The 18,832-nt window shown below is 38.8% G+C and overlaps 2 protein-coding genes and 1 long non-coding RNA gene across 8 annotated transcripts in view; 2 read left to right on the top strand and 1 right to left on the bottom strand.

The window, feature by feature from the left end:
* LOC129718490 (spastin) overlaps positions 1-4,081 on the bottom strand; it is a 249,214-nt gene extending 245,133 nt beyond the window's left edge. Inside the window, exons 1-2 of one of the 6 annotated variants that reach the window (XM_055669309.1) lie at positions 3,239-3,356; positions 2,544-2,921 (exon numbers count right to left, since the gene is read on the bottom strand). In XM_055669309.1, coding sequence (XP_055525284.1) covers positions 2,544-2,871 — 328 coding nt within the window. In that variant the 5' untranslated portion in view covers positions 2,872-2,921; positions 3,239-3,356. Of the gene's footprint in view, positions 1-2,543; positions 2,922-3,238 lie in introns of those variants that run through there. The other 5 variants (XM_055669310.1, XM_055669315.1, XM_055669312.1 and 2 more) reach the window with 5 other exon arrangements.
* The window catches only part of LOC129718488 (uncharacterized protein K02A2.6-like), a 333,122-nt gene that overhangs the window by 156,170 nt on the left and 158,120 nt on the right, over positions 1-18,832 (top strand). The gene's annotated exons all lie outside the window — the stretch shown is intronic.
* Positions 1,439-3,243, top strand: LOC129718499 (uncharacterized). The gene is made up of 3 exons (XR_008726929.1): positions 1,439-1,510; positions 2,114-2,287; positions 2,345-3,243. It is a non-coding gene; the product is annotated as an uncharacterized LOC129718499 (long non-coding RNA).

Raw genomic sequence — 18,832 nt, 5'->3', positions numbered from 1 at the left:
GCAGTTAACCGGAACATTCACCATGGTGGACGAAAACCTGCGTGCAGGCATGTTTTCAAGCTTTTTCTGTGTTTTTTATTAATTCCTCCTCCGTTTTCGCGACAAAATTGTTGGAATAGATCTTGCGCTTCAAGTTTGCCCAGAAATTCTCCATCTCCTCCAAAGATCGCTTCGAGTAGTGGGCCGACGCCAAATCTGGCCAGAACACCGTGTCTTCGCCCTTATGGTATTTCTTGATAAACGACGCAACTTCTGGCAGGCACTTCGTACTGGAAATTTCCTCGTTCACGGCCAGCCCGGAGCAAAAGAAGAGCAACTTTGACATCCCTTTCTCGCTGATTGTCAGCCACAGCCGCACCTTCTTGGGGAACTTGGTCTGTGAAATATACTTCACCTCGGTGCTCACTTTCTTCGTAGGGGAGGTAAAATACAAAGTGCCCTACTAATCGTTGTCATCTAGGGTTAGATAGGTCTCGTCGTCCATCACCACTGTCACATCGCGATTTGCCAGGGAAATCGACTTGACCATCTTAAACCTCTGTCGCTGCGTCATTGCCTGCAGCTCCGAGACTAGAACCAGTGGACGGGACTGCTGCTTCCTGACATGTATGCCCATGTTTTCCAACAACTTTTTCACTGTTTTACCGCATGCACCAACCTCCCGACCAAGTGCACGCAGAGATTTAGCCACTTTTCCCTCGGTCTTCCTCTTCTGCATCCTTTGAAGCTTCTTGCCGTTCAGGGTCGTTGGCCGTCCAGAACTGGGCTTTCTGCCGATGCTTTGATCGTTGTCCAATTGTGTCAAGATATTGTAGATGCCGGAACGGCATACCAGGCGTCGACAAAGTGCCGCACGATGTCCGTTTTTGACGTGGCGGGGTACCATTTTTTTTACCGCAAACGTTATCCTCTTGAAAAAGATGACGTCCGTCACATTTTTCGAAATTCTGCAACAATATCTCTGGATTATAATTAGCCTGAACACGCTTAAAAAGTGACTGTATTAGAATGTAATTCGATAATGGGATGTAAATCGACAGTCACGCTTTTTTAACCCTTAACTGTATGAAAAAATGCAGAATTCTGAAGTACAAATAACCGGGAAAAATATTTGAACGAACCGGGAAAAACCGGGAAAAAACCGGGAATTTAATTTCGAGTTTTGGGTGTCACCCTGCTTAACGTTTGTTTTCAGTATAATGTGCACTTTCAAAGAATATCTTATATTGTGTGTAAGCATTTTAAATTTAATTTTGATGCCATGATGAATTTATGATCGGTAGGCAAAATTTTGCCGGTAGCACTCCCCTGATGGCAACCGAGAATATCGGACAGCAATATCGAGTCGCAATATCGAAATATCGATAACATCAAATGCGCCAATATCGGTCAAAAATATTGATATTGTGACGAGCAAATATCGATAATATCAAATATCGATAAAATATCAACAACCCTAATATATAGTGGAGAAATAGTGATTGAACGCTTCGGCAACTTCATGATTTGTGTTTAGTCTCCTGCCATCAATTTTCAGCTTGAATTCTCGACTACTTTGTGATACGGTCGTATGTCTAAACGTAAACACAACGAGTGAGAGATGATTTGTGCTTGTGAAGTACAAGGGATATAACTCTCACTCGTTTTGTTTACGTTTAGACATACGACCTTATCACAAAGTAGTCGAGAATTGTTCACAAGAATGACCAAAGATTTTATTGAGCTTTTGCCATACATTAGGACTCAAGCTTTGAATTATATTTTCATAAAATTTTTTTTGCAACGCTCTTAAGCGATTGAACTTTTTTTGAGACATGCATTAAGCATTTCCTTTGCATGAGTATCATTAGGAGAGCGTTTAACTTTTTCGAAATAATTATTTTTAACTTGTATCAATCACCAAAGCCCATAGGTCATCCTGGGACAAAGCTCGCTCTTTAATTTAACTGTTTTAGTGAAAGATCTAGTACAATCCGCTATCAAGTTGTTGTATGTTGTAATAATTGTTTGAATTGTTTGTTTGAAGTATCAATATCATAAGTGACTTCAAAATATTTAGGAACACTGTGAATTGATCATGGAGTCTTAAGTGATCAACAATATTTATTTTCAGTTCTTGTTGCCCTTTCTTGTCGTCCAGAGCAAGGGAAGAGACTATAGGAATGTGGTCACTAATATCGCCGAAGACAGTATTATTCTTAACCTTAGCAGCAAAATCGATCGGACAGATGAAATGGTCTAATATATTTGATGTTACTGGACGAGTTGGGAACGTATTAGTACATATGTAGCCATAGGAATGTAATAGGTTTGTGTTTCTGGTAACCACGTTATTATTTTTCAGGTTCATTGGAACATTCACATCATCAACTATGAAACAAGGTTTAGAAGGAGTAGCAGCAGATAACCATCCCTCTAAAATCTCGACAAGAAAAGTATGCGTGATAACCTGGAATACTGTAAATGCAGCTATTCTCCAATTTAAACCAAGTTTCTCCAACAACTATAACATCTCTTCATTGGTAAAAAAGTGAAATATTTACCGTTTTGAGGCACGCCTTTCCAAAGATTGAGCAAAAACTTTGCACCCCGCTTTGCCGCGAAAAATGTTCTCATTTCTCGGTGAACCGCTGTCGTAGGTGTGAAATGAGATGCCAAAAATTGACATAGCTGCTCGTAGGTTTTCTCTGCGGGAACAATGGGTGTACACAAATCTCGCAACAGTTTGTACGTTCTCGCGCTGAGACAGTTGACTAAGATCGACACTTTTTTAGTTGCCTCCACATTAGCAGACTTGAACCATTCTTCTAATTGTTCCTTAAACAGTTGCCACTTGCCACATTTCCGAAAATTTATCGCACTTGCCGCCATTTTAATTAAACATCCTCGTAGCCATTGTAATAAACGTGTATTCGGTATGACTTTGGAAGCAAGAATGATTTATTGTACTAATAGGGTATACAGAGTTTTTGACAGTTCTCTCCCATTATCCCAGGCCCCTGACAGGGTACTGAACACTTATGGACGCTGGAATAGTTATGCTTGGAGCGGCAGTTATTTTCTTTGAACTCTATTACTAAACGGAATTCGAAAAGTCGATTTCCATTAGGACCCTAGTAAATAGCACTCAGATGGAATTATGGCGTGCTGCTATAAGCTATGGCTTTTTAGCCGAGTTACCTGTACTGTATCCTTTTTATCTGTTCAAGCTTATCACAACAAACACTATACTTCTTACCTGTTCAAACTCATGCTCCGATTCTGGTGATTCCTCTTTTATGCAACAGCTTTCGACAATAGACAACTTATCGCGATAAAGTTCGATGATATAAGTTTGCTGATGCAGACTATTTTCTACAAATTTTTCGAATTCTTGTATCCTCTGCCAACAGTCTATGCAAATTTTACTGAGATTTTCGTCAATGCTATCATTATCGCAATGTTTTAAGCATATATCCCAAATGGATTGCCGAACAGGCTCTGCAGCTCTTAGATAAGTAATGCTTAAACTTAAAGTTTCTTCTATTTCGGAAGCACAAAACCGACAGTGCAAGAGTTCACGCGAATTTATTTCATGAATTTTTTCAATCAGTGTTGTTCCCAATAAAGACTTGTTCGGATCCTGTTCAACGGAAAGATATTCTGTTTTGCCAATATCAACATCGTTCACAAAATGCTTTAGAGTAGGGCTTTTTGTTTCAACCAATTGATGTACTAGTGGACATTCGGGCGATTTGGATGGAAGATTTAGTGTCGGTACAACAGAATCCGGTAAACGTCGATCACTGGTAATTTCTGACGAGAGAAAATGACGCTGGCAAACCGATGCTAACTTTGGAATTTTCCAGTTTTCGTCACGTCCAATAACTCTTTTCCAAAGTTCGCGCATTCTCTCATCATCTCGAGGAAATTGAAAAAAACGAATTCCTGGTTCGTAATAATCTCGATTAGTTGTACAGCCAGTCACTACACACCGTCGCGGCATTCTATGCTTGGTAATTCAGTAGAATAATTTTTTTATAATAGGCGAATTATTTTTTCTGTTTGAATTTGAAGGATATTGTTTACTATTAGGGCATCTTCAGCGGTGGTCTATGTCTGAAACAACTTTATACTAGATCAGAGCTGCCAAGAATACAGATTTTTCTGCATTATACAGATTTTTTGACCACGATACCACGGGAATGGCATCGCTGTCAGCTTCCATACACTGAAAAAACTAAGCACGCTCCACGCTGCATTGTTATTTGTAGAATTTCTTTCATCGAATTCAATCCGAGGGAATTTGCTATGGGTTATAACATCGAGTACAACATAGACACGTCAAATCTGATGTTTTTGCTCTTTTCTGTTTTCTTGCTTGTGTTTGCTAGAGATACAAAAATCTTGTCGCTCCTTTATTTTCGAACGGAAAGCTCATATATAAGTTATAAAGAGTTTTTTTTATAGAGTTTTATCACTTTTTTGGATAATAACCAGGTCTACGGTGTCTACTTAAGAAGCGCAAGGGCTAAGCCCCAACCGAAACAGCAAAATAATGAAAACAATCCGACCGATATTGACGTTTTTGTATCAGGTTTGTCGTTCTCGTATCAGGTTTGACGTTTTCGTCCCTTCGATGTTTTACTCTGTCAAATGTACAGCGAGGGATAGGAAAAGGCATCGATTCAATCATTTTTCACTTTCGTTTCTTGTTGTCGCACACATCAACTTACATCCATGAGCGGCACTCCACTTACGTATGATTCCAACATCCCTTTCAGGTGAATTGCACGTGAATCTGCCCCACTGTTTCATCACAGTGATTATCATGTGCGAAACACTTTCATTTACGTATGATTCCAACATCCCTTACAAGTGAATTGCACCTTGAATCTTCCCCACTGTTTCATTACAGTGATTATCATGTGCGAAACACTTTCAGTTGATTTGTTTTGTTTTTATATGTCAAATGATGTGCCGATTGGGCTGAAAAATAGAAAAATGGCGACAGATGAAAAGTCAACGAGTGTCATACGGCTCAGAAGTTTGAGGTTTTTCCAGACTACATCTGTAAATTTTTGGAAGGTGATTTATGTCACGTAAAGAATCGTATTCTAATCTTATTTCGTCCTTCCAGCACAAGATCACAGAGATTCTGATGAAAACATCTTTACGCTAGAGGCAAGTATTTGTTTACTAAAACATCAATTATTTAAATTAAACTAAACAAATCTGTATAAAAAATCAAAATTCTGTATGAATTCTGTATTCTGTATCATTTTTGTATCGTGCAAGGGAATGGTATGGTAGCCTTCAAGCATTACGAACATCTATTTCTGTACCGTTTGTCCCAAAACTACTTTTTCTGCTGCTGCTGCTGGTTATGTAATGTCCACGGTTCACACAAAAAAAAAAATTATATTGGCATTTGTCCACGGGGGGGTCTTAATCGTTAAAAATCTGTCCACGTGGTATATGGATAGCCCCTAACCGCCAAACTGGCCGATTCGGTTTTCACCAGGGGGCTCTTGTGGCTGTCAAACTCCATACATTTACCATCTACCACGCATTGATTCTTGGTCTTGGTTGGTTTGCTCTAAAACAAGTGAAATAGAGTAAACATCGCATTTTGTCGGTAGACTTATTCTCGAATAAATGTCGTTTGAGATGAAAAAAAAAACAAGAGCTCCACTTTTGTTTTCAGTACAATGTGCACTTTCAATGAATAAGATAAGTTTTGTAAGCATTTGAAACGAAATATTGACGCCGTGATGAGTTTATGGTTGGTAGGCAAAATGTTGACGTTTATAGGCCCCTGGCTTTCACAAACAGTTCCGAATGGGAATTTGTATAGGTGCGAGTAGGCTTTAAAATCTGTTTCTTCGTCCAACGTGAATATTTGCGCCTGATTGTAATTATATTGCATTTGCGTTGATGACAACCAACGCTCTTCTTTTGCCATTCTATTACTTCTGTTCGATTTCTGCTGGGCGTCCGGCATTTAACTTAGCGGGAACTTTTTTTTTTATTTCTTCTGGACATTCGACATTCCGAGACTGATCCGAGAGTACATAGGAAAAAACACGGTTATAGACCTCAGTTTTCTTCCAGGAGATTTTTCCAACCTTTTAACGGTTTTAGGCGAGATTTAAGGTCGAATTCCAAGCATAATTACCACAACCCCAAGCACTTGTAGGCACACGAATAAAATACAGAATAATACAAATTTTTTTACGAGTGCATACTGAGTTTTCAAAACAAAATCTGGCAGCTCTGGCTATAACCATCTCTACCAGGACTGCCAAGTATACAGATTTTTCTGTATCAAACAGATTTTTTGACTACGATACAGAAATGATACAGAATTCATACAGAATTTTGATTTTTAATACAGATTTGTACAGAATTTCAGCAGTCGATATTTTTAAGTTTCGGTTTGAAATTGTGATGTTTCATTAAGTGTTCAAACTAAAGGACTGGTAGGTCGGCCTCACAAACATTTCATCCGAACAGATCCGAGCATCAGTTTTTAGTTTTTCGAATGCGTTTCACAAATAGCCGCCATTTCACATAAGGCAATCCACGAGCGGCGTTTCACTGCTTGTCCGTTTGTTATTGTTTTTCAATTTGCAAAACCCCACCGTCGGAGAAAAAAATCTAAAGTAATATTTTATTGTTGTTCAAAGGATTGCCACTGCAATACTGAAGCAACTGATCGGACGTTTGTTTTTCACTCTTCTCGATCCGGAGTGCATCCAAGTTGCGATCTCTCGAACATACCTGAGGTAGAGATCCTCAGAGGGAGAGATAAGCGATGAAAAAACCGCTAATTTGGCAACTAGGTTTCACTTATCAGATCTCAAAGCGCAATGTTCACTAACTTTTTTATTCGGCTCGTATAACTGATGGTGACGGTGGAAGTCCTGGGGAATAATAAAGTGCATCACAAAAACCGTGAAGGAGTTAAATTTTATGTTTATGTTTAATTTTTTTTATACTTTCATCATTATTCTGTAAGCGGGGGCCTAGTGTGGTTGGTAACGTCTCCGCCAACCACGCTCGACGCCTGGGCTCGAATCCCACCGCCGACATAGGTGTCGATGGTTGTGAGGTGGCGTGATCCACTCACAACCAACCCAACTGGTCTAGATTCAATCCTAGCCTACACTGGGAGATTTTCTGAGGCGAAAAATCTCTGGGATCACGCCTTCCATCGCATGAGGAAGTAAAGCCGTTGGCGCCGGTCCGTTAATAAACGGGTCGTGAGTTAGGGTCCTGGGTGTGGAGTCGCCTCCCTGGGCGCCGGTGATTGGCCACAACAGTGGCGGAACTAGACCGACGGAAAATAAGCGAGAATAAAAAAAAAAAAATCATTATTCTGTAGACCATACAAAGGGTTTGTGAACCACCAGTTAAAAATAACTGTGATGAAGCAACTTTGGAGCATTCTCAATTCATGTTTTAGCAATAAAACATGAAAAACGCGTAAAAATAAATATATTTTTTATTGAACCTTATTGCAATACATTGAAATGTTACCTTTCTTGTTCATTTGGCTCGAATTTTGACATGTCGGTTTGGCTCACAACACTCTCTTCGCATATCTTTCCCTTTGAGTATTGCTAACCTGAGGCTGTTAAAAGATGAAAATGACCTGAAATCAGCTGATCGCAACTGTCTCGTGGGTTGTTTATGTGAAAGAAAAAGAGAGCAATATTTTGCTTTGGTTTTTACAAGCTGTCTGACTGTTAGATCAAACGTAGCAAAGGTTGAGACCATTCCAAACCAACCTTTCAAGCGTGTCGGACAACTTCTAGAAAAAAATGAATTTGGAAAGTTTAATTTCACGGATACATTGTAGAAAATTGGAGAATATAGCAGTTTAAGAGTAGTAAAAGGTGAAGAAAGAGTAGACCAAAAGAAAAAGTAGCGTTCTGAGGCTTTTTCTGTGAAAATAAGAGCGAAGTAGACAGACGCCATTCTGGTTAAGAAGAAAAAGAAAAGTGAGGTTATGACGGAGATAGATGAAGATCCTCCGGACACCAGAGGAAAAAACGAAAAGCAACGTGAAAAGTTTGAGTACATCATCAGCGATGAAGCTCCTTACCGAGTTTACTTCGAGATGCGAACCAAGCCACAACCCGGAGCGAATGTCAAACGAATCAACAAATTTTCATTGGGTTCGAAGCTATGTAGTGCCCCACTGTACAAAAATTACATAATTGATATGAAGCAGATTGGAAGGAACAAGATCATGGTGGTTCTAAACAGCTACCTCCGGGAAAACTCCATAGTCGACGAAATTAACAAAGAGAAGGATGGAATATATTCTGCATACATTCCAAAGGCACGAGTATATTACGGGTAAAGAAATAGCACGAAACATCGCACATAAAACAGCTGTTGGAGAGCAACTTATTAAAACGACAATCAAAAATTGCTCAGATGCAAACAAGATTAGTTACATGGAAAAAGTTTACATGCAACATTTTCGGCTATTTGACTCCATCATGCAAATTGAAAAAAACTGTCCAGAATACCACGGATTGGAAATCCGTCCCACACTCGAAGGACTTTTGACATCAAAAGAAAACACAAACCCACAGCGGCTTAAACAACTGGTATTATTTGCTTTCAATGGGACCTATAAAGGACGTAGAAAAATCTTGACTGACGTCTCGAAGGACAACCGCTCATGCGGAATTGGTATTTACGTGGAAAGAACTAGCATAAGAGCGACATATCAACTTGCAAACGAAGTGAGTATCACTGGAGCAGAACTAATGGCGATCAAAGTGGCCATGGACGTTATTGCGACGGAAAACTTAGTGAATACAGTTATATATACGGACTCCCGATCAGCTTGCGAAATTTTGGAGCTAGCAAGAGAACAAGCTGATCGCGAAAAAATACTAGAGGAAATATTAGCATCGGCAGCAAGATGGAAAGTATCACTGCAATGGATACCAAGCCATATAGGTATAGAAGGCAACGAAATAGCAGACTATTTAGCCAAAAAAGGAACAACGCATGGTCAACCAATAATAGACAACAGGATATCATACAAGGACGCATTCTGGATTTTGAAGAACAGAAAAACTTTGGAAACGGATGAATGGTACAAGGATTATTCACGGGATAAAGGACAAACATTCTTTCAAATTCAGCAAAATTTTAGTTCAAAACCATGGTTTACTAGTCTCAAACTGATCGGTCAACAAGTTCGCCTTTTAAACCGTTTGATGGCCGGACACGACTTCTCCAAGTATTGGAAACATAAAATGAAGCTAACAGATAGCCCGAAATGTAAAAAATGTGACACAATAGAGACAGCAGAACATCAAATATTACATTGTGATATCTACAGTAGATAACGCTCAAAGTATTCTTTCGGCAAAAACAACACACTTATAGAAATTTTTCAAATGAAAAACGTAAACATGAAAAAAGAAATTGCGAAATTCGTCAAAGAAGCAGCTCTGGATCTGTAAGAAACTTCAGCCCCTCAGCTGTGGTCAGATGACCGTCAAAAAATCAGCAGGGCATATAGTCTTGGTAGCTAGCCCGAAATTATGCACTCTGGGGTGCAGACAGAAAGAAGAAGAAGAAGACTGTTAGATATGGCAAGGTAATTTGTTTAGATGCTAGCAGGCTTTAAAATCTGTTTCTTCGCCCAACGTGGAATATTTGCGGCTGATTGTATTTATATTGTCGCCTCAGTAGAAAGTCGAATTTTTCGACTAGCGACATTCGATTTTTCTCTCAAACGTATACTTAACGTCTGAAGTAATGCGCTGTATAGCAAATCAGATGCGCTATTCAACTATACTTATACTTTTATTCCTTCTGGACATCCAACATATGGCTAAGCGAGAAAACTTTGGAACAAAAATACATGATTTCTCGCGTAATTTTTCAAAAGGACCTAAGTAACAATGACAGATTCTCTCCTCTCTCACTTTGTTTCGTTAATTACGTCGTCATTATCTATATTTTCTAAGTTTTCTTCCCCTTAATCGAGAGATAGTAATACTGTCTTGCTTACTATGCCTTGAGTGTTATGAAATGTGGAAAAATAACATAATTATTGATCAAAGAGAAAGTAAACAAAGAGAGTCTCTCAATGTTAGATAGGTCCCTTTGAAAAATTACAAATTTTGATTTCTTTCACAGGAACAAAACACGGTTATAGACTAGAGATGGTCGGGTATGGGAAATTTGTTACCCGTACCCGACCCGTACCCGACTCATCGAAAATTTTCAAACCCGTACCCGACCCGAACCCGAAGTCTGGTTTCTTCAAAATACCCGTACCCGACCCGAACCCGAAAAATATCTATTCCAACTACCCGTACCCGACCCGTACCCGATAGAAAAAAACGCCGAAATTGCCGGTACCCGACCCGTACTGGATTTTTTTTTAAATTTTTTATTTCAAAATACCTGGCTACCTCGCACATTTTATGCACTGATTGTCTTATGTGGTTTCTCGAGATGATGGCCGGAGCTCGGCTAGAACCGAGTGTGCGAGTGAATTCGACGCACTGGCGTAGCGTGGGGGGGGCTGCGGTCCGCCCCGGGTGTCACCCTCATTGGGGTGACACCCAAGAGAAAAATGTTTATACGAAGCACCGTTCAGAAGGGTGACATCCGCGAGAATAATTAACAATTATCATGGGAGTGCGTAAAGGGTGCACAACGCCAATTAACAAAGGATTGGTTCTACATCTTGACTCCCGATGGAGATCGAATTTTACGTTCTTGGATGGTGTATTCAGTCGTTAGCAAAAAACTTTTTTGTTTTTGCTGTAGGCTGTTTAATGTTCACGTGTCGGAAACAACTTCAAAATTTGTCACGGGTTTCGAATACTGGTGGAAGTTGAATCCAAAAGTTCAAACTCACGAAAGATCCGAAGAGCACATTCGATACCTTGAGCAATGGAAAACGATGGCAACAAACATGAAACTCAAATCAAATATCGACCAACACATCATCAATCAGCAAAAGATTTAAATCAAAAAGTGGTATGATATCTTACATCGTTTGTTGGATATTACTTTGTTTCTGGCTAAACAGAATCTGGCTTTCCGTGGGCATAGAGAGAATGAATCGTCGTTGAATAAGGGAAATTTTCTCGAATTAGTAGAATTGATATCTCGATATGACACAGTACTTATGGAGCACCTAATGAACTTGAAACAGCGTTCACGAACGCTCGTTTCATATCTCTCCCCGGAAGTTCAAAACGAATTTATTGAGACATTAGCAAACCACGTGAAAGAGAAGATTCTGTCAGACATACAAGAATCGAAATACTATGGGATAATGTTTGATAGCACTCCTGATGCGTCGCACGATGATCAAATGTCCGAAATAATCAGGTATGCTATATTGAAATAAATCTAGCCTTATTCAATCTTTTGCTGAAGCAAATAACTGAACTTTTAGGTACGTCCAAATTAAACATGGAAAAGTGGAAGTAAAAGAGTCGTTTCTCGGCTTTTTCATCTTAAAAGGAAAAAAAGCTGTTGATCTGAGTACCGATATTCTCAATCAACTCGAAAATGATGGACTAAATTTTCAGAAATGTCGCTCACAGTGCTACGACAACGCTCCAACAATGTAAGGACCACATGGAGGAGTTCAGGTTTTGCTAAGAAAACAAAACGAAAAAGCAATATTCATAGGATGCGTGGACCATTCATTGAACCTTTGTGGACAGCATGCTTTTGCCGAAAATCCGCAGTGTGTGACGTTTTTTGGAACTATCGAAGCCATTTACACATTTTTCAGTGTTTCTACTCATCGGTGGGACATACTTCTGCAGCATACAGGTGTGTCAGTAAAAAGGTTATCGCAAACTCGATGGAGCGCGCATTATGGAGCAGTTAAACCAATCAGTGTAAACTTCGATGGATTGATTGCCGCTATCGAAACCTTGTCCAATCCAGAAGAAAATTGGAATACCAGAGCAAGTGCGCGTACTCTTCTACCTGCGGTATGCGATTTCGCATTTCTCTGCTACTTTTACTTTTGGTGCGATGTGGTACAGGAAGTGGATATAGTACAAAACTATTTGCAGTCAAAGGGATTGCCGCTCGACAAGGTTATAACAAAGTTGGTTGCTCTTGAAATGTTTCTAATGTTAGAACAAAGTAATCTTGTTGAGAGAGCTATTGAAAAGGCTGTTTCTAAGTCGAAGGAGTATGACATACCAGTAGATAGGAGGATACGATACATAAAAAAGAAATTTGGAGACAAACCTTCAGAGCCTGGACCAACATTAGAAGAAGAAATCAGAAGAGGAATGATGGAATGCATTGATGTGTTTTACCGTGAGTTGCAGGAACGTTCCAAATCAGTGAAGGAGGTAGCCAAAATCTTTGAAGCGGTTATGATTAAAAATCTACTATCGGCATCTGAAGATTATGAGAAAGAGGTGGTAAAGAATCTCGCCAATTTTGACGACGAAATTTGTGAGGCTGATCTTTTATTGGAAATACCCAGATTCCGCAGACACTTGATTGCGGCCAAAATCAATATGGATGATGCCAACAACTGGACTGCGCTAGATGTGCTGCAGTTCATCGTTGAATGGGATTTTCAGGAAACACTGCCAAACCTCACAATAAGTTTGAAACTATTTTTAACAGTTTGTGTTTCAGTAGCCTCGTGTGAAAGAAGTTTTTCGAAACTGAAGCTGATTAAGAGCTACTTGCGCTCCAAAATGGGGCAATTACGATTAAATGGATTGGCTTTGTTGTCAATTGAAAGAGAACAAGCTAACGTTACTGATTTTGACGATGTTATCAGAAGATTTGCTGCTGCTAAATCAAGGCGTATTAAAATCTGATTGAACCATGTTTTGGAATCAAACTGAATAAATGCTGTTGTTTATGTGGTGATAAGCTTTTTTTTATTTAAGCTGGAGGGGGGTGACACCCAAATTTTCCGCCCCGGGTGTCACCCAGTCACGCTACGCTACTGATTCGGTGTCATTGATAAATTCTAAAAATCGGTAAAAAACAGATATTTCTGCACATGCGGCATCCTTAGTCGCAGTACAAACCAAGACTATGCTATCGCTGTCAAATCTCATATATTTGTTTCGTACTAAACATCTCAATGCACAGTGGGAAATCGCTGGCCATCAAAACAAATGTTTAAACGTCAGCTGTTTCATAATATTTTTCCATTATTGCTATAACATTCAAGTGCTTAAGTCCAAAATTTGGGTGCAATATCATAAAATTTGATTTTTTTATAACTTTTCAAAACACGGCATACTGACGTTTTTGGCATATTTTAAAATAAGATAACATTACTTTGAAACGCTCTGCAGCTTCAATGATAGCTAGGTTTTTTTTGGCCTCGAAGAAAAAGTTGATTTGTAGTTAGTTTTCATTACCTATTATAATATATAATATTGTTTTAATTTTTATAAAAACAATTTTTTTTGCGAAATTTGGTTGATTTGAGGAGTTGTGCAAAAACTACGTAAGCTGTTTTTGTAAAGAGGACGCCCTGTGGCGTTGCTTGTGGTTAGAGATCGTATAATTCTGTTTAATAAAAAAGTGAGGGGAAAAGTGCTAAAAAATCATGAAAAATTAGGTCACGTGCTTTATGAACGTTCCCAAATAAAAAGTGTGTCAATCACCTGCACATAGTTGGCTGCCCGGGATCAGGCGAAAAAATCACCAGCGCTGACGTCATCACCAGTGGCACCAGCCAGCGGAGCGACCGCGAGAACAATAGAGAAGGTGACGGTGCAAGATCAGAAGTGGTGATTGTAGCGCAGTGATTTGCAGCGAAATTTATACAGGCTAAAAAGCTAGCACGATTTTTACATTTATTTTCATTAAATTAAGTAGTTCTAATCTAGTAAAACTCGAAATAAGTAAGTTACATGAAAACGGTATTGGGAAAAATTAAATTTAAATAAAAATATAATCTATTAGACATAAATAGACTAAAAGTTGTCTTGGAAAATCTTTGATAGATTAAATCGGTTTTCAACCTATGTAAGTAAAATTAATTGAAATTCATTAAAACCCAAATTAATTGATGCACAAAATCGGTTTAAAATAGGATCTGTAACGGCATTATCTATCTGCAGGAGGAAAGGCAAATTTGGGATTGTACACTATAATTGTAAGCCGAAACATTTATATCTTTAATTATAAGTAACTCAACCTAAATAAATAATTTGTAGCTTTGATCAGCTCCAGAAGAAGTGGCTGATCGCAATAACTTATATTTCTACAACCCGAACAAAGTGGAATGGAGATTCGTGTTCAGCACCCCAAAATTAAGTATATACCATATTTTTGTCTTATTTATCGAAACTTTTTTACTTGGCAAGCATTTGTATTAAGTCGCCCCACTGTGCAATGCTCCGCGGTTTTCCTGACAGTTATGAAAAAAGCCCGACAAACATTCCATTCAAATCAAAACCGTTGCAGGAAGAACTATTCAATCTAACATTAGAAAGCGATAGCATGATGTCATTCCCTTGGTGCATAGACTGCCGACAACTGTCAGAATAGGTATTGGGCGATCTCTCGTTGAGTGAGGAAGGGCGATTTTCTCTCCGATCTTACCGATTATCGACATTAAGAAAACACCCAGACTTGAAATGATAAAAATTAAATTCTCACAATGCACGAAAATTGAATTACCCGTACCCGACCAATTGAGAATTTTTCAAACCCGTACCCGACCCGAACCCGAAGCCTTGGTTTTTTAATTACCCGTACCCGACCCGAACCCGTAAAATATTTTTTGGCGTTACCCGAAACCCGACCCGAACCCGTCGGGTACGGGTCGAGTACGGGTTTCGGGTAAAAATACCCGTACCCGACTATCTCTATTATAGACCTGAGTTTTCTTTCAGGAGTTTTACCCAACCTTGTTACGGTTTCAGGCGAGGTTTAAGGGCTATTCCCACTGCTTCCGTTCCGGGACCGGGCCGTGGCTGTTCCGTGTGTCGGCCAGGCTCGTTTGAGATTGATTGCATGCGTTCTTATAAACGCATTCACACCGACGAGCCGTGCCCAGACCGGGACAGCGCTGAGTTGCCGTCGTGCTGCCGCCGTGCGAGAGAAAAACTATCGTTGCCGACGATACTTTGTGTCGGCCGGAGAGTGCACGGAAGGCACTCGGGTGGATGCGTGTATGTTGTAGTGACATATTTCGCGCGGAGTGAGCTGCGGTATGAAAAAAAGAGGAAGACGTTCTTTCACATACACACATCAACATTTCTCAGCCAGAGCGCAGCGCAGGCACGGTTCAAGCACGGCGCAGTGTGAATGCATGAAAAGTCCCGGACACGGCCCGGTCCCGGAACGGAAGCAGTGGGAATAGCCCTTTAAGGTCGGATTCCAAGCCCAGTTACCCCAAACCCATCACTTGTAGGCAGGGCCAGATTTGGGCGTTGGGGAGCCCTGCGGCAGTAATGATAGCAGTACAGGTCGGACTCGATTATCCGGAACATCAAAAAAAAAAATCATTCCGGATAATCGAGTTTTCCGGATAATGGAATCACAGAAAAAATATTCAAATTTGCTATTAACGAACATAAAATAAATATTTTCTTTTATTTATTTTACTTGTATAATGCAGTGGTGTAACCAGTAATTATTTCTGTGGCGAAAAGGGGTAAAATCTTGAGAAGCGAAAAAAAATTGGGCATTGATTATTTTCACTCAATTCGAACATGTTCCAAACATGCAGTGAGTGACATAAATGGTCACAAATATGCCAGGAGGGATGGTAAAGGTAAAGTTTCGAAATAAAAATTAAAAACGAACAAAAAAAATAAATAAATAAAATAAAATGTAATAAAATTCCGGGTTATCGAGACTAAAATTCCGGATAATCGAGTCTGCGGAGAATCGAGTCCGACCTGTAATAGTAATTGATGTTAATGATAATATTAATGTTAATACTAATAATAATAATGATAACAATAACAATAATAATGCTAATACTGCTAATAGTATTAATAGTAATAATAATAGTAATAATAGTAATGATAACAATAGTAATAGTAATAATAGTAATAATAACGATAGTAAGAAATACGTTAGTAATAATAATAATAACAATAGTGATGATGATAATAGTAATAATAACAATAATAAAAACAATAAATAGTTTGCTTATCTGTTCCTCCTTCGGTGCGCAATGTTGTGCTTTCTATTGGTGTCGTCTCCGTTATGTTCCTTATTATTTGTTGTCATGTGCATGTGCTCGGGTGTGTTTCAAATTATGATGGGTGCGGAAACGAAAGGAAGGAAAGAAATTGAAGTGTTAGTAACGGGTAAAAAAACAAAAAGAAAAGAAAGAAAAGAAAAAAAAAGAAAAAAAAGAAAAAAAGAAAAGAAAGAAAAGAAAAAAAGAAGAAAAAAAAATTCAAAAACAAGAGAAAAAAAAAGAAAAAAAAGAATAAAGAAAAGAAATAAAAAAAATAAAATAAAAAAAAATGAAAAAAAAAGTAATAATAAAAAAAGGTTGGTTAATTTGATGATTGAATGATTTGATGACCGGGTAAAAAGAACCGTGTAAAATTCCGGAATCCGCGTTAAAAAACCATCGTTAATTTTGCATTCCGAGTGAAGGGAAACCGAAATCCGGGCAATAAAAATACCGCGTAAATTCCGGACTCCGCGTAAAAAAAAAACCGCGTAAATTCCGGAATCCGCGTAAATTCCGGAATCCGCGTAAAAAAAACCGCGTAAATTCCGGAACCCGCGTTAAAAAACGCGTAAAAAGCGACCTTAGTGTACTTTACATAACCAATATGTAGGCGAAGATAAAGTTCATCACTACAAAAGATCATTTTACGAGACGTTTCTGAACTCAATTCATGAATGAAATTTTGACAGAAAGCTCGGAACCGCTGACATAACGCAAGTAAAAGCAACATCAATGTCAGCAGGATCCGTGACACCTATCAGTTCCTAAAATGGTCTTTTTAACGCTAGGTCACAAAATATTGTTTGTGATCTACTATGCACTGCCTAACTGAGTCGAAAAGCTAGCCAAACAATGCACAAGGAATATTTTTTTTCTCTTATAATAATTACGGAAAGTGAACGATATAACATGGTGATTTTGCTTCATTGATTAAGGGGTTATATACCTTTTTAGCTTTCAAATAACCGAAAAAGTTTTCATTGCATTATCTTCAAATAAAACATCTTGAGAACATTTTCACAAATTTTCATAAAGATCTGAGCAAAAGGAAGAAAGTTAGAGCGATTTGCAGGGCGCCTCGCCACGGCCGCATAAGCTAAACTTGAAACTTTACACGCGATTATCTCGGAATAAAGTTTTCCGAAAAATGACTTTGCGTGATCCTGATTGCAGGAAAACTACTGAACCGATCTCTTTCACCTTTTTTTGACGTAGAACTACGTTTTTCTTTAGCCTACCACATAGGGGTGTAAATAGGAAAACTATTAACGAAAATTGTCCCTTTTTAAATGCTTATAAATCGGTTCGTTTTCAACCGATTTCCTTCATTCTTGCAGCAATTGATTGGAAAATTATACACTCATCCACCTAAATGTAGAAAAGTGTTGATTGATTATGCGAACTATTGTACTATTGAAAATTGTCAAGCCTTGTTGAAACGAAAATTACGTCTTCTGATTGGTCGCTTGCTGCCTTTCCCTGAAAAGGTTCAGCTTTTTCTTGGCAACAGTACATTCTGTGCTGAAAAAGAAAACACAATCTGTCGCGGCCGTCTTATTTACTGAATGCGAAAACAGCTTTTACAGATTTTGAACAGCAAAATGCCTTCCTCGAGGCAAATAATCAAGTAATGGAAGCAGGCCCGGATTTGAGGGGGGGAAAGGGGGCAAATGCCCCGGGCCTCCCGATTCAAGGGCCCCCTATCCCTATCCGGCCCAATCCGGCCCTGAATGGAAGGTTAATAATTTTTGGCAATAACACAATCATTCTGTGCTGGATCCTAGCGATTAAATTCTGCCACAGTCAAAAAATTTACCTTATTTATTTACCTAATCCTACCCACTGTTAGAGCAGCACAAAGACTGCGATCAACATAACCGATTTTGAATAACAAACTGCCCTGTTAGAACGCATTCACAAAGTCATTTAATTCGACTAATATTTGACATCAGTCAATCCCCTCTGGTCTAATTTACTGAATGTGAAACAGCTTTTACAGCTCGTGTTTTCAGTGTCTTTATTCCCCCACTGTTGAGGCAGCACAAAGCAAGCAATAGTAGACTTTATGATTCAATAATGAAACACTTACAACAATGCATTTGTTAATAGTGTGCGTAGTTCAACGTCAATTATGCGGTCTTGTCTTGGATACAACCTCCTACTTTTTAAATTTTCGTTATTAAATTCGCCGGTCCTTGAACGATCGCTTTTTGAAACATACAGTTACATTTTGCCGCAAAAAAAATTTAATACAATTTTTAGCGCTCAAAACGTGCATTTTTTGGGAAAAACGTTCCCGTTTGCACTGAAAACAAAATACCCATAAAAGCGATCGCTCAAGGACACGGCACACTTCTAAACCAATGAAATAATATGAGTTTTTTGATTAAGGTTGACCAGCTGAGTCTCTATCAGGATCACCGCAAGCCTCTGCAAAAAAATAGCGTTTCGGGGAAACGGCCATTATTCCAGTAATAATTGGTATATCTCAAAATCAAACGTATTTTTTGTTGTTGATAAACTGTACTTTCAGAAAAATACCACTGAAAATGGTGCTATGCACTTGAAAATAAATTCAAACTTCCCTCATTTTTCTCGACCAAAAAGGTATATAACCCCTTAATAGTGGAGATCTATAATCTCCCATCTAGA

This window comes from Wyeomyia smithii, chromosome 1, assembly GCF_029784165.1.
Source record: "Wyeomyia smithii strain HCP4-BCI-WySm-NY-G18 chromosome 1, ASM2978416v1, whole genome shotgun sequence".
NCBI classification, from domain to species: domain Eukaryota; kingdom Metazoa; phylum Arthropoda; class Insecta; order Diptera; family Culicidae; genus Wyeomyia; species Wyeomyia smithii.
Note: the sequence above shows the minus strand (reverse complement) of the source record. Positions and strands in the feature narration are given on the sequence as shown.